General features: G+C 40.5%; 1 protein-coding gene across 6 annotated transcripts in view; it reads left to right on the plus strand.

The window, feature by feature from the left end:
• The window catches only part of myo9aa (myosin IXAa), a 95,296-nt gene that overhangs the window by 28,878 nt on the left and 44,664 nt on the right, over window positions 1-21,754 (plus strand). For all 6 annotated transcript variants that reach the window (XM_041032876.1, XM_041032877.1, XM_041032896.1 and 3 more), the window contains exons 3-5: window positions 19,642-19,736; window positions 19,823-19,885; window positions 21,459-21,558. In XM_041032876.1, the coding sequence (XP_040888810.1) occupies window positions 19,642-19,736; window positions 19,823-19,885; window positions 21,459-21,558 (258 nt within the window). The remainder of the gene's footprint in view (window positions 1-19,641; window positions 19,737-19,822; window positions 19,886-21,458; window positions 21,559-21,754) is intronic.

The raw sequence follows: 21,754 nt of genomic DNA on the forward strand, positions 1-21,754 counted from the left end.
AGCCTTGTCCACTGTGTCTCATGTCTCTCATTGCACTTTCTGAGTCAACTAGTCAGTCATCAGCAACAGATGTCCCCTCACAGGCTCTTTATTTATGCTGGGGTATGCTGGACTTTGCAGGTGCCTCGTCAGCATCGCACTCACACACTCACGCTCACCCACACACAGCACTTGCTGTCAGACTTGACCAGCTGCCCTACTGCCCTGACAACACCTGCACCAGTGCGTCACATAGAAAAAGGGATGGACAGAAAAGACTTTATTCTGTGTGACGTAAAAAAATCATGATGCCTTGACGCTTTAAAATAAATTTTGTGCACATCTGTATCATTAGTACCTTCTAATGAAAAGTCTCTCTAGTTTATATTCAGTCATGTAGAACTGAAACACTTGGGCGATTATTCTGTTGATGGAAAACTAATCAAGAACAATTTAAATAATTTTTTAAACAAAAAAGCCACAATTCACAGGTTCCAGCTTCTCAAATGGGAAGTATTTGCTGGTTTTGATAGTAAACTGAATATGTTTGGATTTTAGACTGCTGGTCAGACAAAGGAGCATTGTGAGGATGAGCATTTGGCACTGTTAACATTTTATGGAACAAAGGATTAATAAATAAAATAACGGGCAGATTAATTGATAATGAAAATAATTGTGAGTCACAGCCTGAGAGTCATCACAGTCATTTTAATTTCTCTTAGGTGATAAACACACGCTGAGACACACACACACACACACACGCACACACACACACCCTCTGTCCTCCCTTCTGTTGCTGACTTTGTCCATCTGCAGCTGGCTCATCCTTCCTCAGAAACTCTCGTCTGATCTAGTGGAGGAGCGGATGTTCGGGGCTTGTTTTAAAAGCCCTTTGTGGATGCTCAGTCATGTCCGCCTCCCTCCCCTCTGCTCTCCTCCTGTAGGAACAGCTACAACTGAAAGAGAGGATTCAGAACAGTACAGAAAGTCTTCCACTGATGCTTTGAAACTGTAATCTATCTATTTCTCCTAAAACAAAACAAACAAAACTCAAGTTAGTTACATCGTTAAAATGTGAACTCACCTCCTCCCCTCCCTCAGAACACTCAGTCCATTCCTCCAGCAGATTTTCCATCCTCATGATTTTGAGTATCAATAAAGTCTGTTACATAAATGCTGAAAGCACACCCTCCACCCCTCACTGGAGTTACATAAATCCTTGCAGGTGACCTCTCTGCGGAGAGGTTCCCATGTGGTGTGTGTGTGTGGTTTGTGGTCATTTTGTGCTTCCCATATGTCCAGATGCGGTGTAATAAAACCTAGTGTGAAAAGCGCACACATCTGGAACGGAGTAGAAAACATGAGGGATGTCATCCCGGTCGACCACGTGCAGCACAGTGTACATTTTCCGGTAGTTTGTCCTGGATTCTTTGGCACCAAGTTGAGGAAAATTAGATTTAATTTTGGTCATCTCCTCTGGCTCATATCGAGATGGACATGACACGCTTACCTAAGATAAGATTTGACTTTTGTTCCCCTGACATGTTATCACTTCAGGAAATGAAAGGTAATTACCAGGTGTCGTTATCATCTTCCTTATCCTCTGTCCCTCTATCTTTCCTTCCTCTGTGGGCCCATAGCTACAGTAGCGGTCTGTCTATCTCCACTGGCCCATCCCAGTGAGAAGATAAGTGCCACTGCCACGCTAAGAATACATGGCTGTGCTCTGGGAAAGTTGCCTGTGGTAATGTGAATGACTCATTAACTGTCCAGAACAATGGCTCTGAAGAGGCGTTGTGGTCGGTTTAGAAAGTGTGGAGATACGGTTCCCTTCTATCATAGAGCTTTTAGCAGCCGCTGTCTTCCAGACATCACTGCTTCCGCTCAGTAAACGCTGACCTCAGGCTTAAATCGTTAAAGAACTGTGTCTGAAAAAAAGACTGTTTTATGAAGGATTATGTTCTACACACAGCCGCATTTCCCTTTGATGTTGTACACTCAGCCCATATTAAGCTTGTTTTCATAATACAAACGATGTTAGACTTTCTCAGGCTCTTTGGGGGAATTTAACTTTGCTTAATTACTCACAAGTTGCAGGTTGCTGGTGGTCAAGTACCAATAAAAGGCCAGCTGATGTAAACATGGCAGGTTTCAAAATATTCCAATAATTTGCGGCTGTTTTATGAGGAAAGGAATGCACTCAACACACACACACACACACACACACACAGAATGTAAACACGACTGTGTTTGTTTACAGGAAAACGCCACATGGTACCTTCAAGAGTATGACTCCAAGATGAGTGCAGTGAGTTCATGTGCTAATAGCTTACTTACTTTTCTCATATGAACTCTGGACAATATCTGTTTGATTTGACAGTTTGATTGACAGTGAACAAACAAATCTCTGTTGCCGTTTTCACACATGAACTCAGGTCTGGACATTTTCTGGAGTTGCCCTGTTGACATATGTAGCACACAACTAGAGACTGTCCTTGCCAGGTGCATTCTCACCTACTGGAAATAGTTCCATTTGGTTTGGGTGAAGGCTGGATGCTGGGGCGTGCAGGGGGCAGGATGCAGACAACACCAACATGCCCACTTACATTGGCACAATCGGACATTTAACACACTTTGTACTCGGGAGCTCACAGGCTAAAGTCCGTTTAATGTCCAGTTCGGATGATTCAGACATTTGCTCTCACGTTTAATGTGTAGAAAAGTTCAGGGTTGCAGTGCATGTGTGAAAGTGGCCCAGCTTTTTGGAATAGATAATACCAAACCATTAATTCCAGCCAGTGTATGCCATAACATTTCCCTGTTCATCTCGTTTACATTCTTTGAGTCTTAAACGACTTATAAAACGTATTTATGTGTGTGACCAGTTTAACACATCTGTGTGTAATGTAAGACAGAGGACCTGATGGGGACGGATCTTATGGGATTGGCACAGGATTGGACAGAGTCCCGATGTTTATGTCTCTCAGATCTAACTAATTGGATTGACCTCCTTTCTGCCCTGACCATGTGCTTTGCTTCAGTGTAGTGATTGTGCGAAGTCACTCCCCTCACCTGGCTGCATTGTCTTGCCTCAGCATAACTCCGTGTTAGCCTAGTGCTGGCCGGCTAATGCTTGACATGTGGCCTACATATGAGCGTGTTGCTGATAAGACCACCTGTTCCGACTTTGCTCCAGCATGGCTGGCTGTGCGGACGGAGCTTTACTAACATGACCTGGGTGCTGGCTAATGACTGAGAGGTCAGAACGCACATGCTGCGTAGTGTACAACACACACACAGAGATTCATCTGTCAGCTGAAGTTAGAGGTTAACTGAAGTTTATATTCCTCACAGGGTGCATGTACAGTATTTTTCATAACAAGAGACTGTTACTGCCAAAGCTGTAAGCTGTTACACAGGTAATATGCTGAGTGGCAGGGAAGTGTAGTCCTTTAAATGTGTTTATCAGGAAAACTTGGGGATAGGAGGGGAATGGTAAGAACTAAATGTGCATGTAAACGCGTGTGTGTGTGTGTGTGTGTGTGTGTGTGGGTAGAAGGAAACAATGACTCAAAAGAGGGTGAAAAAAAGAAAACGATAACAAACCATCTCTGTTTTGTGATAGCCATGTACTTCCAAAATTGGTGAGGTTTTTTGAGATTTGTCACGCACTGAGGATTAAATTACAACAGAGGTCAATAAAACAATTTATAAGCCAAGTGGATTATTTAAAAAACAAACACCATGAAGCTTCAAACAAGGCTGTTTTTTTTTCTTTTCTTAAAGCTGCTCTAATCTGTATTTTACAATAACAAATGACAGTGGGAAAGGAGTCGCTCATAGTGAGCGTACAGAGACTTATCACCTGAATCTGCAGCTCCACTGGGCTTTACAGAGCTTTTTCAGAGAGTTTCAGCTCATTGTTTTACCATCTGCCTCCCTCTTCAGCCCCACAGGTGTTATTTTTTATTCCTCTCTGGTATTCTTAGATGAACAGATAAATTAATTGTTGATCTCCATTAGCAAGTGCACAAGCAGCTAAAACTCAAACAGTACTGACAGTGTCGGGTACACAGCTCGGATTTGTTGATAGAAGATTTCTAGATGTAGTGATACTTGACGTGGAGCCAGGCAGAAATAGACGTTTGCCGTCAAGCCAAGCTCTCCAAACGAAGGCACGTATTTACAAACGTATCTGAACAAGACAAATGGTGCCTGTCAACCTCAAATAAATTCATTTTAGGACTAGCTGAATATATTTTAATATGCAGTAAGATCATGATGGAAGATAGCCGATTAGGAATGCAACAGGACTTGATTTTTTTTCTATTTATCAAGTCTTCTAGTGATTTTTAGCTTGATAACTTGCTGTAACCTTGTGGAAATTATACTTCAGAAACCTTTTTGCGTTAGAAACAAGATCATAATTATGCATTCAAATGCCCCAAACCTGTTTAAGTATCACTTTTGTTTCTAATTTCCCAATAACTTTAGCAGAACCTGTTCTACTGTCCCAACATGTAATTGATCCATCTCGCTTTTCACGTGTTCTGTAGTCATCCGCTCTCATCCTGTGAGCGGTGGCCTCGCTGTGTTAACTTGAGAAACTGGGAAAGCTGAGGCCCAGCCCAGCAGTGACTGATCTGTAATAACAATTAGCAACAGCTTTGCACTGTTAGTGTAAGGAGACTGTTGAGCTTATAAATACTTGAAGAGACAGAGGTTTATATTCCTGTGGCTGAGTAATCCCCTCTGTCCTGCAGTGGTGTGTGTGTTTGTGTGTAGTGTTTTTTCTGATGGAGCTAATGTGAGGAACTGCATTTTTTTCTGTGTTTTCAGTGTTGAATATTGAGTTTCCTCACTGTAAAGGACACTGGGTTTATGTTACAGCCTGTGACGGCAGTGTGAGAGGGGATAAAAAGGCTGTGTTTTTTTTTTTATTGGTCACTTATCAGAATAACTGCTGGATAGATTTCTGTCCATCGACTAATTGATTAATTGACTAATGGTCTCAGCTCTGCATTGGACTCATTGTCTCTTAGAGAAAGAAAGAAATGTCTCGTGAATCTCTTAAAGACAAATTTGCTGTGTGAGGATTTGAGACAGCACTACCTATGTTTCAGTCACAGTTGGTCACAACACTTTTCCAGTTTTTGTTCTTTGCGGACTTTCCCTGTGTCTGAACGCCGTGAATTGGGACGTGACTCCATGTTTTCCAGGACATCGTGCCCCCGCCCCTCACTCCCCCTCACTATTACATTCCATTTCACTGTATGGCAGCCAGATTTGGGAAGCTTCTTTCTGCGCCTCCTGCATTTCCTCTCTTTCTGCTGATGTCTGGTCTGTTTTTGCTTCTCTCTCTTTACAGTGAGTGTCTCTAGTTTTTTTTTTTTTTTTTTATTTGAGAGGAGCGTTGAGAGGAACTTTCACTCATTTTGTCTGTGGCTGTGTGGAGTTACAGCTATGACAGCAGTCTTGCACATAGACATAGGAAATGATGAAATACATCATTATCCATAGTGTTTTGTTCACCGTTTCTTAGTCCCCACACTGACATCGACGCTCACAGACTGACAGTGCTGTACACTCTCCCTCTGCACTGTACTGAGCTGTTGTAAATGCTGTGCTCGTACAGATACCCACACACAGTCAGTCAGAGTGCAAAGAGTTGGATTAAAGTTTCCCTACTAGCCCAGAGATCTGTCACCACTCCATAAATCCACCCTGTGATCCCTCACGGCACATCTCCACATTCACCAAGAGACAACGTCACACACAAAGCACAGAACGATGTGAGTGTACAGTACAAAGTGTAGGAGGTTTTATCTGAAGATGCCCTTTGCTTTGTAACCTACAATTGTCCTGAGTTATTTTGTTGAACCCAGCTTCTCCTGCAGTTGCATCTTGATGTTAGATTGTTTTAGTACTCAGTAGTACATTATATTTTTCCTGTTTTAAAAAAAGCATACAGTACTTATGTTTTGTTTTTGTTTTTGTTTGTTTTACATTTGATGGGCTTGTATTGTACTGAATATGTTCATTTTCTGCTACTTTACACTTCCACTCTACTTCATTTATTTGACAGCTGCAGTTACCTTTTACTTTCTGGATTGGGATCTTACATTAAAAACATATAATGCAACTCATTATTAACATTTAAACCAGTGGTTCTCAACCTTTTCGGTTTGTGATCTCTTACAAAAAATCTGTCTAATTGTTTCTCTTTGTTATGTTTCAGATGTCTATTGACTATTCAAATTATAATAAATTTCACAAGGAATCAAAGATTACACTTTAAATGTGTTTATCTGATGATACTTTTACCAATACTTTTTTCCTATAGGAATTGACTATATTTACATTGTTAATGGCACTTTTACTTAAGTAAAGGATCTGAGGATATTTCCCCCACCACTGCAGCTAAGCTCCCTGGTCTCTCAAAGTAACAGGAGGGAGATATCACATTGGAAGCTGCAGCAGGTTATCCAAGCAACTTGCTGGCACTGAGAAATTGCATATTGACACAGGCTTGTGGAGTGAGTGGGATTAGTGTTTGCTCTAAAAGATAGGCCTGTTTTCCTAATGGCTGAGCACATTTACTTAGCGCTTGTCAAACACATCCTATACAGGGAGGCAAATTGACTCAGGTCACTCAGCCTTCCGTCATCATCAAAGCACAGAGCTGACTGAAATGCCACCAAATCTGCTCTAATACTGACAATATTATTTTCCTCTGGTTTTAACTCGGTGCATTCAATAAAGAGTTGCAGTTCAGTTTAAGTATAAAGCATTAGCACTCGAGTTTTCAAATCCGTATTTGTTGTTCTTTCAAAACAGCACCAGTTCACTTGTGTACATTTCTAAAATGCAGGTAGGTTGTTCCAAGCACTTTGGAGAACCTGCTACAGCTCTTCTGTAGGTTTAGGCTGTCTCAGTGTCCGTCAGAGTCTTCTGTCTCTTCATGTAATCCCAGACTGATTCCATGATGCTTGGATCTGTTTCGATGTTCACCTTGTCACTGAAGATAGTTCTTCATGACTCTGGCTGTATGTTTGGTGTTGTTGTCATGCTTCATAATGAATTTAGGACCGATCAGAAACATCTAAAGGCCTTAAACTTTTGCGCAGTACCGTATAAACATTCAGTGTAATCAGCTATGTTATCATATTCAGTTTTAGTTGCTGCCAGAGAGCTTCTGATTAAACTCTGTGATTATTTTGGAGGCTGTAGTTAGTGGTGCTGATTGTATTTAACTGCATAATATTGCAGCAAGATTTACAAACTAGAAACTCAGTGTATGTTACCTTTACTTCAACTCTTCCCAGTGTTTTAATGTTTGATGTGTAGCAGCGAGAAACATCAGCCACCACCCAGAGTGGTTTCTGGACTGGAGCTGAAATGCCTGGTCCCAGCTCAGTCAAGAGCGGAGCTTTAAAAACACCACTTACAGAGGATCCATTGCACCGCTGTGTACATGAGGATCTAAATTCTGTTTCATAGCTTTGCACTTCATCAAGAAATCAAACACAGTGAGTAGTAAAAAAAATCACCAGTGTGTGACTGACTCACTCATCCACGTAGTGAAGTCCACAGCCGTACTTGAACCTGACATTATCCCCACCCAGCCATTAACATAAACATTTTGAGTTAAGAGGACGTGGATGTGGAAGCATGGCATGTGAAGGGATTTTGCTGTGGAAGCTATTATATCATCAGACTGTGAGAGCTTGTAAATGTAGGTTCTAGCCAGTAAAACCCCTTTAATACCAGATAGTCGCGGTGTTATTCCAAAGTGACAAGAGAAATCTGTCCTCCTCCTCCCTCTTCCTCGTTTTTCCTGTTGGCGATGTGGAATAATCATCTCTGTTATTTAACTTTATGTGAAAGCATGCGTTTTGCGTCTTTGTGTGCCCCATAGACTTGAAACAATTAGTTGATTAATCGACTCTTGGATCGTTGAAAAAGTAATCAGCAACAGTTTTGATAATCAGTGAATTTCTTGAGTTATTTATCAAGCAAAGATGCAAACAACCCTCTAGTTCCATTTCCTAACGTTAGAAATATATCCAGTGGCCTACATGGGCAGTGATTTGATTTGATTGATTTCTAACTGTGGATTGGTGTAGCGTGATCACCTGGGGGTTATTCATGATGCAACAAACTGTACACCAAGCACTCAAATATTGATCTACTAATATTTGCAATCACTTATAAATTGTAATTTTGTATGTAAGTGCATTGATTCTTCAGTGTCCTCACATTCAGAAGTACTGGTGTAAAGACCTTTTGGTGAGGCCACACCCGTGTCTGCAGTGCTGCATTGAGCTGGCAGAGATTCAAGCTGAGGGCTCTGACTCTGTGTGTGTGTGTGTGTGTGTCTGTGTCTGTGTGAGACTGTGTGTGTGTCTGTGTCTGTGTGAGACTGTGTGTGTGTGTGTGTCTGTATTGTTTTGCATGCCGAATTGCGTGCATGTGGATCAATATGAGTGATGCCGCCCTGGTGGGCTGGTCAGCCCCAGTCACACACTGTTTGCCATCTCAGGTTAGCTTCTGGTTTACAGTTTGTTTGGATTTTGTCGATGCCAGCTGGAGAAGACAGAAACTGCAACTAACTACTGACAGCTGACTAATGCATGTGGCGAGTACACTGAGCACACTTGTCAGAAAAATGTTTTTATTTCTTCATTTTTAGATATTTTGGACCATTCTCAGTTGTGGGAGTGTTGTGATTCATGTGTTGTGATATATTGTCCAGCAAGGACTTAAATTAAGCTCCTAGTTCATTTACTATCTTTTGAAATTACCCAGAACAGTTAAAAACCTAAACATATCCAGTTTACCATTGTTAAAGATGAAAGAAACCAGGACAAATTCACATGCGAGAAGCTGGAACCAGTGAATTTTGGTGGTTTTTGCTTAAAGAAATGACTTTCTAACAGCTTATCGGTTATTAAACAGTCAGGTCTTGTTTCTCTGTATGTCGGTGGAGTGACTCATAGCACTGAGCTGAGTCTGTGGGCTGAGTGGAAGGAATGACAGCGGACGACGACCATCAAACATCAGCTCTTCTCCCCACTGTTCTGGTAAAACCCGAAACTGCAGAGAGGCGGGCCACGTCTGACATTTTGTTCAGACGTGTTGGAAACTGAACCATCAGTCTGCATCTTGTTAACCCTTCTAATCCTAATAAGACCAGACAGGTAGTATACTGTAATACGGGTTGGATATACTGAGGTTATCGCTGAATATGACAGGAGGATTAAGCGTCCTCACATGAACTATCACCAGGCAGCAATTATTTTTTCACTAAGAATAATTTTATATATAAACAAATTAAGAGACGCTGAGCTTTGTGGCTTTTGGTAATTTTGGTTTGCTTAAATCAGAGTTTGCATTTTAATGAGGTGAAGAATTGTATCAGTTACTGGTACTGGACAACTCAGATACTGAGAATTATAGTAATTATAGTAATACCTGATGCAGCCCAGAGCAGTGTTTTTTGTGTTATTCATGTCCTTAAGGGCCTATGTTTGTGTGCATGTTTAACATACTAAATCTTTTCCTTGTTCGACGGTCCCTCTGGTTTTATCTTTGTACTCTGACTCGTTTGGGAAGCCCTTTAATCACATCCACAGATGAAAGTTCAGAGATGAAATGTGAAGCTCAGATACTGGGTACTGCTTTCTCTTGACACCAGGACAAAATGTGCTGCAGCCTCAGTTACTATCAAACCTCTCACAGGCGGTACAGATAAAAGTATATGCATGTATGAAGCATCTGCGTGACAAGTGAAAGTTGGTTTTAATAATGGGACTGAGGGAATGAGGAGCACAAAATTTTGTGCAGTGCATAATGAAAACAAAGGTTTATGTTTCTATGTTCATTTATATATATATAAAAAAACCTGATTTGAATATTCAGTGGCATTGAAAACTTCTTGTGATCTACATTTCTGTGAAATTAATTTATGCACCTTTCTCTTTTTTCCCCTCTCTCTTCTTCTCTGTGCCACTCTTTCATGTCTCCACGTTTTATTTCATCCCTCTCTGTGCCTCTCGTTTACCTCATCTCATTACCACGAGGAAACACTGCACTATTGTTTACCCCAGAATGTCCCGGTAAAGTTGGTACTGAAACAAGAAGCTCCCCGGTCCCTGTTTGTTCTGCCACTCTTTGCACCCCTTTAGGTTTGAGGAAGTGACTTTCTATTGATCTCGCGTCTTTGGACCACATTACCCCCTATCTTACACTTAAGAAACTGAGCGCCCTTATGTAACATCGGGGCAAAAGTTCATCTGAGGAAAAGTCTTTTTTTTTTTTTTCTTTGAAATTGTCACATGGCAGAAGGAGCAGGAATAATGAGGTGAATGACTGAAGAACAGAGCAGACACTGTGTGTCAGTGTGAGAAATGACATTGCGTCAAAGGCATCTTGACAATGTTTGAAATAAATCCTGTAAGGCAGCTGTGCTACACAGAAAAGGAAGGGGCCTCTGCTACAAATAGTCACCACATGCAGCAAAGGACTGGAGGTTCAGTCATCTAGTTACACTGAAGAGGAATGTGGCTTAACTTCTTTTTGGAAGAATGCGGAGAAGCAGACCTGTCTTCATAACGTTATGATTTTAGAGTTTTTCCAGTATAACGGCCCAAAATAGTTGATGGAATGTAAGATGGAAGATATGCTACACACTAAGAATCAATAGGAAAAAAACTGTTTAGATGTAAAAGAAAAATAGAAAATGGGAGTGAAGGAATTTTAAATGCAGTGTGGTTGGTTTCTGCTGTTGTTGAACTGTATTGCATTATACCAAGAGGTGTTTCTGTCACTTAGCCAGCCATCATTGATATAAATAAATAAAATGGAAACCTTTTAGCTAGGTGTAACTATTAAACTGACAACTGAGTTTGTGTATCTAACTGTAAAATCAATATAACAGAGTAAAGAAATATGACAGTATTTTATCTTCTTTTATTATTAATTGGCTACCTATATTCTCTATGGCTTGGTTCATTTTTTTTCTATGAAATGTCAAAAATTATGAAAGTAAAAAACATCCAAATTCCATAATATTGTCTTCAGAATCCCAAACCCAGAAATATTAAATTTACTGTCATAGATTAACTTTTGTTTCCTGAGTTTTGTCCCTTGGGATGCTGAGCTCCTGGGACCAGGATCCCAGGACCTAAGTCTTCATTTCCCATTTCAGTTTCCATTTGTGTTGACATGTCACTTCCTTGCTTGTTGTCTCACGTACAGCTGAGCCTGTGTGTGTTTGTGCTGACAGGGAGTGGGGTGGGGTGGTGGGGATTTTGAGCTGATAGGAACTTAAAACAGAGACTAACCTTCAATTTAGCCGAGCCTCATATCTCCCCACTGCACCTGCATGCTAATAATCCAGACGGAGTCAGACTGGAAGGCAGCAATAACAGAGCTGAACATGTGAACATCACCATCTCTTTTGTTGTCTGTCTGATAGATGTGTATCACGTTTCTTATGTTTTCTACACCAGAGTGAGTTTCCCTTAAAGCCTGTCTTTACATTAGTGATGGTATAGATGGCTAACACACCTTGCTGCCTTGTGATTTTGTTTTGTTTGATTTTTGACACTGAAATGCACTGATAATGCTTCTGTGTTCACTCTTTCTTCTGTTGAGTCTTTTAAAGTTTTGTCACCAATTTCTTTTTAAAGGTTAAATGACGGTAAAGCACTTTGAAGCTGCCTTGTGAATGAATTGTACTATATAAATAAATTTGCCTTGCATTGTATTGATATAACTCACGGTGAGGGAAAAGAAGCTGTAGGGACAGAACCGGTTTAGTTTAGATTCAGATTTTTTGTTATTGCTGAAGTCACAGCCATTGAATTGATCATGTTTTTGAGTGTCTCACTTTCTCTCCCTCTTCCTGTTTAGTTTATGGCACGGTGGATCTTTTCATTATGTTTTCGTTCCGGTTGTTCTGTTCCCTGTCCTGTTGTCCTGTTAAACTGTCCATCACAGAGATATTGTAATCTCACGTGTGTATAGAAGTATTCAAGCCTCTAACCACAGGTGTAATAAGCTGTGGTTTCTAATGTAAATCTGTCAGGATTTTAGTTTCTTTGTGAAACAGCTGCCATTACTGGCAATATTAGCTCATGTTTGTGTTTGTTTGTGTGCTGGTATCTGTGATGTGTGAGAGAAAGGGAAGAAACGAGTGAAACACAAATAAAGCAGGGATCAGATGCCAGAGGGAGGGAGTCAGGACACGTCATCTTTATTGCAGATAAGGAATGACTGTGCAGCTTACTGTGCTGACTCACTACTGAAGAACACAAGCAGAAATGTGCTGCCACCCACAAACGATGCAGGGATCCTTTGGTCAATCAGCAGCTTTTTTTTTTTCAGGTCTCACTTTTTTGTCTCAAACTCCAATTTTAGTGTTTATTTTTGGTAATGTTGAGGGATCAGAGTTTTTTTTTTCTCCTTTTGGATTTATAAATTCTTTGTGAAATCCATCCCTTTACACAAATGACAAAATAAGGCTTTTGTCTGCGTTCCTGGAAATCACTTTCTCCTGTGTTCCTGACATTTTGGATATACACAATTTTCTGTGGTACTCAGTGTTACGCTGCTGCTAACAGTAATTATTGCAAATGTCATCATCTTCTCTTTTGGCTAACTTTGGATGAGATTACCTTGGTTTCAGTCTTTCTAGACCTTTCAGATCATTATCAGTAAACATGGGAAATGGAAGCATTCACATGTCTTACAATGTATGGTTTGTTGCCACTGCTTTATCCCCACAATTTCCTGGCTGATATAGGTTCAGTTTTCAAACACAGTAGAATGATGGAGAACTGCTTGCACTGCCCGAGGACAAGAAAACAGTTTTCTTTCATGATTCATACACAGGTCTACAATTTATGGAAGAGCATGAGAAATGAATTAGCTAATTTCAAAGTTTTTTTTTTGAAAGTTTGGGATTTGCTTCTGTCTGAGGGACCTCTAATTTAGGAATGTGGTTTTTCCCCCACCCGTCTTCTCTAATTCAGAGAGGTTTATGTTAAATGAGCGATGTCTCTGATAGCTGAGGAGTCCTTGAGAGCCGTGATTATTTTTCTGTTACGCCTGGCTTTCATCTCCATCACTGTGACTAATGTTCATTTCCTTCTCACTAACTCAGGAGGACTTTCTGATTGAGCCAAATATTTTAGTCAACCATTGCACTGATCAAAAGCCCATTGCTTTTTCTAATTACATCGTTCTTGTTTTCTTTCTCATTGTTGTCCCTCTTTGTCTCAGTCAGGCTTTCTGTCACACACGTACGTACATGTCAGCTGTAGTCCAGTGATTTCCAAACTCTTTAAAGGAACAGTCTGACATTATGAGAAATGCACTTTTTCTCTTTCTGGTAGAGCGCTGACAAGATTTTATCTTGATTTTATTAATTTGATCCTTTTCACATTATAACTAGATATTTTACATGATATTATCACATATTTTTGAATTATTATACCATACCAAAGATTTCAATTTCTACAATAAACTGCACAATAAACATATAACTTTTTTTTTATTATATCACAAACTTTCCCTTAGTTACACAAAACTAACCTATCTCATTAAAACAGGAACCTACAGTACAGACTTAACTCATTAACGCAACATTTTTAAAGTTATAACATAATGATTTGGTATTAAAAAAAAACCTCTGATGCAGTGTTTTCAGTTGCCCTCCTTGAAATGCTTCACACTTTTTTTTTTAATTGTCTGGACAGTAGTACATGAATACTCAGCCTTGATATAAATAAATAACTTCATGTTCTTACATTATTATGCACACACAGAATTATGCAGTATAAATTGATGTGACTGTAGTTTCAACAAAATTTGAAGTTGAAATTCTCTTGGACACAACAGTTGTGAAAAACCCCAAACAAACACACGCTGAGGTTTCTGGCAGTTCATTCAAGCCCGATGCCTCTTGCCAGAGTTGCACAACCTGTCAAGCTTGACGTCTATATTGCTAATTTCACTGGACCATCAGATCTGCTCCCAGGAGTGTTTGAGGCAGAGTGAAGGTTAGCTTACTGAGAATTATGGCAGCTTTTCTGACAGTAGGATCTAGTGCGGTGTTATAAAAAGCTTGATCTTTTAAACCAAGCTTACAGCCAAGCACTGGTGCCTTTTTTTAAATGGCTGCATCACATTTTCCTGCGTCACATGGTGGTTGACAGTGTTTTTGCATGGACATGCTTTGAAAAAAGCATTGTATATGACTTACATGTCATAGCTGTAAACAGATGCACTTTTTTTTATTAATCCTCAGAGTTTTCTTAACCACTGTGGTTTCTTTAGTCCAACACCTCAAGATATTCAGTTTGCTATCACCTAAGACAAAGAGTAGCAAGTAGCAATTCCTCACAAAATGAATATATTAGAAGAAGTGAATGTTATATTTATTTGAAAATGTACTTCTTATTTAAAATCTATCATCAAAACTTTCCCCAGTTATTTTTGTGTAGATTGGCTCTTTGATTTATTGATTATGTGTTTCAGCTTCATTCCACAGGAATCTCTTGCTGAGAAAAAATTACTCACATTGTAATTATCAATAAATACATTGTCCTAATCCCATTTCATTAAACCAATACTAGCAACATAGGCTTGTGACAGCCAGCCAAAGTTTAGCCAGCCAACTGGTCTTACTGTTGTTAAACAGGACAAACATACTGAGCATGATCCAGAAAGGTTAGGGAAATATCCTGCAAGATAGAAGTGGTAATTTATGTAATGTAGTCTTCAGCGACACTAGCATCATTGCTCTGTGTCTGGCAGCATCAGTCGGGTCCACCACTTTTCTCCAGACTGAAACACTCATGTTCCCCAGATGATGAATCCTACCGACTTTGTTGATCCTCTGACTTTTCCTACAGCGCCACCATGAGGTTGACATTTGTGGTCTTGAGTCAGATGTCTCAAGCTACTGCCGTGGAAAATCCTCCAGATATCCATGGAGGATTTATTCTAACAACTTTGGGTTTGTCCAAAGCTTTGGTTTTATGACAAAACATTGTACCTTAAAAAAAAAAACAAGCTCACATGTAGGTGAAAACCCTCTTAAATGTTATGTGCTGACACACATCCTACTTCAAACACATTTTAGGGCACTGTTTTGACAGCAGCAGCCACTGCCAGGACCCACATCCCCCCCTTGCTTTTACTAGGCTGGGAACCATTACGGCAGACCCCCCACCCCCACCCTTGTGATTAAACAACCGCAGTGACCACAGTCCACGCTGACCAGCATGACCTTAGGTGTGAGATTACACGGGACACGGTTACGAGTTGGTCTCTGGAGAGCGTCATCTGCCCACACACACTGTGACATAACCATGATGCATGTTGGGCTCGGTCACTTGCTCTTTCACTTCATTGTTGACATCCTGTCCGAATACTGCGGTGGATGACTTGGCCTGGTGAAAGGCTCGGAAAAGGATATGAATCCACAGAGGTTAAATGAGCGATGCCTCTTCGAAGCCGTTGAATCACACAGAACAATTTGTAGGAGTAATTTTCTCCATAGCTACTGTCAGAGGAGGAATGCTAAAAATTTGGTGACACTTTCCTAAATCGCTCTGCAGTCAGTGAGTCAGAAGAATGCCGTGTTTTATCTCATGGTCATTTCACTTAAGTAACTTTGAAGTTAAGACAAAGCATTTCTCTGTGTAGTTTAGGACCATGCTGTCACATGATCTCTAAAGACAACCCAGCATGGAAATTCATTTGTAACCCTAAGCATTTGATGACTTACTCAAAGATTATCTCTTTGTGAGTTAAATCAATCAGTCTTTTGTCTTCAGTCTCTATCTGAGAGTCTAGCGTGACCCCTCCATCCATCTGAAACACTCCCAACTCCCTGCAGCCTCCACCCGGGACAACAGTCTGTTTTCCTGTTTTCCCTTTCCTCTCCTCTCCTCTCTGCTCTTCAACAAGCAGCAAATGAAGTCATCTTCATATGATTAATATGTGCGTCTGCTCTACGTTGCACGAGTCAGAGCATACAACAGCACAGAAAGACCTAATGAGCTCACTACAGACAGAAGCATTAATAGAATCTGAACTGAATACCGCTGTGCAAGACGGCGCTGGAAGTCTAATTGATTTCCGAGAAGAGAACAACTAAGGAACTGCCAGCCTCCTTTTAATATCGTGATTATCTTGCTTTAGATGATCCTGTACATCATGTACTTCTGATGAAAAACTTTTTTTTTTTGAGGAAATACTAGATGTATTGATTTGATATACTGAATATCAGGAGATATATGTAAAATATGTATGTAAGTTGTTGATATAATACAAATAAAAGTTTAACTGGGAATGGGAGAGAGCAGACAAATCAGCCAACAGACAGTTTTTATTTTGGCCTCCCATTAGTCTAATAGTGGTTAGCAACACATGCTATGACTTACTGATGAAGGGGTATTTGAGCTCATCTGACTGGGCTGTATATCAGACATAAAACGTCGGGAACCACTGCTGTAGAGAATCATAGATTCTAAATTGGAAATAAAGTGCTTAAGTATTATTAGGATTGGTCACTGCACTAACAGGAGGAACTGGAACGAGAATCGGGAGAGAAAAAATGGGATCTGTGCAGCCCCAGGTAAAACTGGAGTTCGCTTTCCCGCAGTAATAAAACTGACTGATTTTTAAAGCCACAGCTCAGACACTTCTAATTAAAAGGTCTTCTCACCATGACCACAGCATTCAACACATCTGAACAGTTTCTCCAGATGTTGACATGAGGATAGACTGGGTACTTCACTAATGAAAACATAACATCAGCCTTGTGGCATCCTCTCTGTCTATGCTCCCCTGAATGACTTTGACCGAGCCTGTTGTCAGACACACTACACCCAGAACACACTGGCAGCATCTCAACTCTGTCATTGGTCTGCCTTTGGCTCAGTCCATGGTTTGGAGCCAAGAATAACAATGTTGACCTACTGGAGTGACTGAAGTGGTGCGAGTCATGTCTGTACAAACAGCTCCGGTGTCCCCTTGAGTCTTTGTGTCCGTGTGAAGGGGGGAAAAAAAAAAAAACACCCTTAAATACTTTTCCACTCTTATATGTTTGAAAATTTATTAGTAATGTTGTCATGAAATTATATAATTTTTCTGTTTTAGTTTTTGCACTTCACCTCAACCTGTCATGTTAGTGAGTAAGTTAGTGACTCCGATCTCCCAGAATAACTTTTGACAATTCTCATAGGAGAAGGAGCAAGAACAAATTTACATTGTTGTGGGCTGTCTGTGTAGGTGGAAAGAGCAAGGGTGCAGTAAAATAATTTCTGCAGCTGAGAACAAGTTACTGAGAGCGCAACTCGTCTTGTGGCTGCTCTGCATTCAGGTCTATTTGGGGTTACTTTGGGTGAAAAAACATCTGTCAAACGATTTGTCACTGATCATTTGATTTTGTTTTGCTGACAAGTTACTATAGATTGCTCTGCTGTTCTTCAGCAATACGCCTGATGATGTTAGGCCAGTGTTTCTGGCAATTTCTTTGCTTATTCCTAGAAATTGAAATGCTGGACTTAGACTGACTAACTAGTTTATTGATCTAATGACAACTGGCTCTCTCTCGTGACTTATTTCAATTTATTTTGCATGCTTTTAGATGTTTAAGTCCCTGTTTATTAAACTTTTCTTTCATGTTGGTATGAAACTCTATCCCTTCCAGAGGTCCATTATGACCAAACCTCCCTTCTGTTGTGAGATTTGTGTTTTATTGCTGTGGATATGGAGCTGGCCAAGTTTAGAAAGAATACAAACTGTCTGCTGTAAAAATGTCTTAACTGTGCGTCTTTTTTACACAGACCAGGTGGACGAATACACACTGCATGAACATAAATCAGCTCCCGGTATTTTAGTTGTTCCACATCCTGCTTCCTGCTGGCCCAACACAAAATGTTGAATGTCAAGCCATTTAACAAAAAAACACTGAAAAGTCTGATATTGGACTTGTCTGACCCGAGTTCCTCACCCTGTCTGCGAGCAGGTTGTTGTTATTGTTGGTTTTTATCGGCTGTCCGTTCAGGAAGTTCTAACTACCTAAGGACGCTGAGCGACGGTGCTCTGTCCTCGTCTGACCTGCAGTTGCTGAACCAGGCAGGTTAGCCAGTTCAAAGACAGATGGAGTGTTGAACAGAATACCAGCTCCTCTGGGAATATCAAATGCATCAGGCATCCCATTTTCAAACCCACATTTCTGGATGTGAAATGATACCGTCACTGTTCCTCAGTTTGACCTTGCATACTCTTTCTTTGTCCAGACAGCAGACTTGAATATGTTTTTCCACAGTGTCTGCCCATTTTAATGATTTGTTCAGCTGGGTGAGTCATAAATGAAGGGCGAGTTCATTGCTGCGTGATCCAGTTGTTTGAGCCAGGGTCTGCCAGTAGTACAGAGGCTAAAGTGTCCTGGGTTCTTCAGGGCCGTGATTCCCACAGGCATCTTAATGGTATGATGATCTTTGCCCATAGACTTCCAGTGCACTGGTCTGAATCTGAGAGTTTCAGTTTCATGCTTTATTTTCCTGTAGAGCTACATTATAAACACAATGGTCTTTTAACTTTTGCAGAGGACTACCCGATGTGCACTGTACATCACCCTATGCATGTTTGCTTCTGAAATGCATTACAAACTGTGAGTCAACTGTCATTGACTCATTTGGAAAGAAATGATAATCAGAAAAAGCTTGCCACTTTGCGTTACGAAGCTTTGATGTGTTGTTTGTCGTTGGAAAGGAAATCTTGTCCTAATTTTGTGTTGCATTGCAGCAACGCTGCTAACCAATCGTGGCCCACCCTGAAACAAAACAGCCTCAATGTTTCTGGAATTCAAGTGAAACCCTTGAAGTTTCAGCTGCAAATTTGTGCAGTAGGATCATACCAAAGTCTTACAGTCTTGTCTATTATCGTGGCATTAGCCTTCTCCTAGCATGCTTGCATGTTTGTAAGTGGCATTGGTGAAGGGTGGGGTCAAGGAGAGGGGTGTTTTCCCATTCCACAGACGCAGGGCTCGGGGCGCTCTAAGTGATTCACTGAGGAATTTGTTTACTTGTGGCGGAGCTACAAATAACTGCAGGGTTTATATAGGGCGAAAAACTACTTCCCCTCCAGGCAGCCATACAACATAAACAGAGCTGCGAGGGGAAATACTGGACCGTCTTATTAAAGCACAACCACTACACATGTTCCACACGGCCACATGGATCCCATTACTAACTGAGGAGCTTTTTTCCATCAGGCCTGCTGGCCCTGGCTCCTTCATCCTCACTCTGGCAATTTGTCTGACTCTGACTTAAATAGATCCTAAAACCATGTTATTAATCTGTCTTGGACTGATGTTGTTTGAAACTATGTAAGAGGAAAAGCTTTCTCTGCGCCATCTAGGCTGACAGTGTTTCAAGACAATGTTTGGCATGAGGCCAAAGTCTCCGTGTGCTTGACCCACAAACAAATCATCCACACCTAACGTGGACTCAGAGCTTGACCTCAGATGTCTGGCACTAACCTGTGTGTGAGATATGTAATACGTGGCCTCTTCTCATTTATTTTCACCGGTGTGTATTTTGTGTTCACCTCACCACGTCTTCCTCTCTTCCCCTACAGGCATTTGGGAACGCAAAGACAGCCCACAATAACAACTCGAGTCGCTTTGGCAAGTTCATTCAGGTGAACTACCAGGAGAGTGGCACTGTGAGAGGGTAAGGAACCAGAGACAAATGCTTTTCATTTTCAAAAATCATGTTGAAGGTTTATGTTAATCCTTCGACTGTACATTTTTTTTCAGAGCATATGTGGAGAAATACCTCCTAGAGAAGTCAAGGCTGGTCTATCAGGAGCACAACGAGCGGTGAGCACTTCCCAGAAAAGCAGAAGCACATGGTTTTGTTGAACAGGTGGTGACAGGTGGTGATGGCTTCATCTTCTGAGCAATGAAATTAAAAGTGCTGTTTTGTGGTACATTTAAAAACAAGCGTGGAGGTGAGTAGATATAAAAAAAAATTGGAAACAGTTTATTGGCCTCCAGATTTCTGACATACAGATTCCTCAAAAAACGGCACAGCACCTCATCAAGTTTCACACATAATTAATCAAACATGATCTATGTTTGTGTGAAATGAATTATCACAGTGCTTATTTCCATAATAAGCAGCAAAGTCAGCAACATTTTTTAAAATACGAAAGTTGTAATACATTATATGAACGCTGTAAATGGTGATGATGTTGGCCCTAGAATATGGACAATGTGTCAGCAAACTACGTCTTTGGCAATTCTACCACAATCTTGTATGTTGAATCAATCTTACATGACATTTGAACTCTACTCTGCTTAAAACTCTCTTAACTAACTTAGGAAAAATGGTGCTAGAAGTATAAAATAAATGGAGTTTGATTTTTGGCAAAAGAAAAGTGCGTCTGAGGAAATTTAACTTAGACATCCTGTTGTTTCAGTTTGCCAAAGTGTGAGTCATGAGGTGAATTGAGCTCTAAGTGGGACTGACACTAATGTGTGTTGGACTGGCTGGATGGAGTGGCGAGGGTTAACCTCACCATGGGGGGCTCACAGAGGGGCCCCCTGCGTTAGCCATCTCTCACTGAGATGAATTGCTGACTCCAGGCTCATGAAAGCTTGTGTGTGTGTCTGTGTGTGTGAGTGAGTGTGTTCCAAGAGGACTCTTGGTCGCACAGCTGCTGCACACTTTTGACCTCTAACCTTTACACTGTCAGAGGAAAAAGAGCACGCACATGTGCATACACACACAAATAAACTGAGCTGTCATTACTCTTTCTTTGCTTTTGTTTTAGCCACTGTAGCACTGTTAGCCACTTGATACTGGTCTATCAGCCCAACACACTGGTCTAGTGAGTGTTAAAATAAGATTTGATGAGATCAGCCTTTACTGATCCCTTAAGGGTAAATTCAGGTCTTACTGCGGCACAGGACAAAACCAGCAGAGCAATAGAGAAAGTAAAAAAATAATTGTAGAATCAATTTGTCTCTCTTTCTCACTGAAATTAATACTAACAAACCAACTAACCAACCCTGCTCATATTTGTTCTGAAAATGCCAAATGTAAGCCTGTTACAAAGCTAAGTTTTTGCATCATAGACTTTATATACAGTCATGATACATGATAACATGCTAAGAGCTAGCAGGCTGCCATGCTAACTGTACACTGTGCAAACTAAGATTTAACATTTAGGTTTAATATGTAGCTAACAAGCCAATAAGCTAAACATTTTTTTACATGTTCCTGTTAACCATTTCAAAAAGCAAATATTTTGATACTACATTTATGTGGTATTCTCATATAAAAACACACTACTACATGACTAATTTTTAATTGTGAACAATAAATCTTGCAGTTATTATTGTTGGCAGAAATGTTCTTTTTTTTTTGTTTCACCTGTTTTTTTTTTAGGAACTACCATGTGTTTTACTACCTGCTGGCAGGAGCAAGCGAAGAAGAGAGGACAGCCTATCACCTCAAGAAGCCTGAAGAATACCATTACCTCACTCAGGTGGGACCTTCAGCATTAGGCACAATATGCTATTTATTATTAAAAAATCCCATTTGTGTTTTTTTTGCATCATGATGTGTTTGCCATAGTTTTCATTTATTTGTGGGGTTGTGAATATTTGTGTGTCTGTATTGGTGTCATCTGCACGTCCTTAGACCCTGGGAAGACAAGCACAGATACCTCTGTGTCTCAATGT

The sequence above is a fragment of the Toxotes jaculatrix genome, chromosome 1 (assembly GCF_017976425.1).
Source record: "Toxotes jaculatrix isolate fToxJac2 chromosome 1, fToxJac2.pri, whole genome shotgun sequence".
NCBI lineage: Eukaryota > Metazoa > Chordata > Actinopteri > Toxotidae > Toxotes > Toxotes jaculatrix.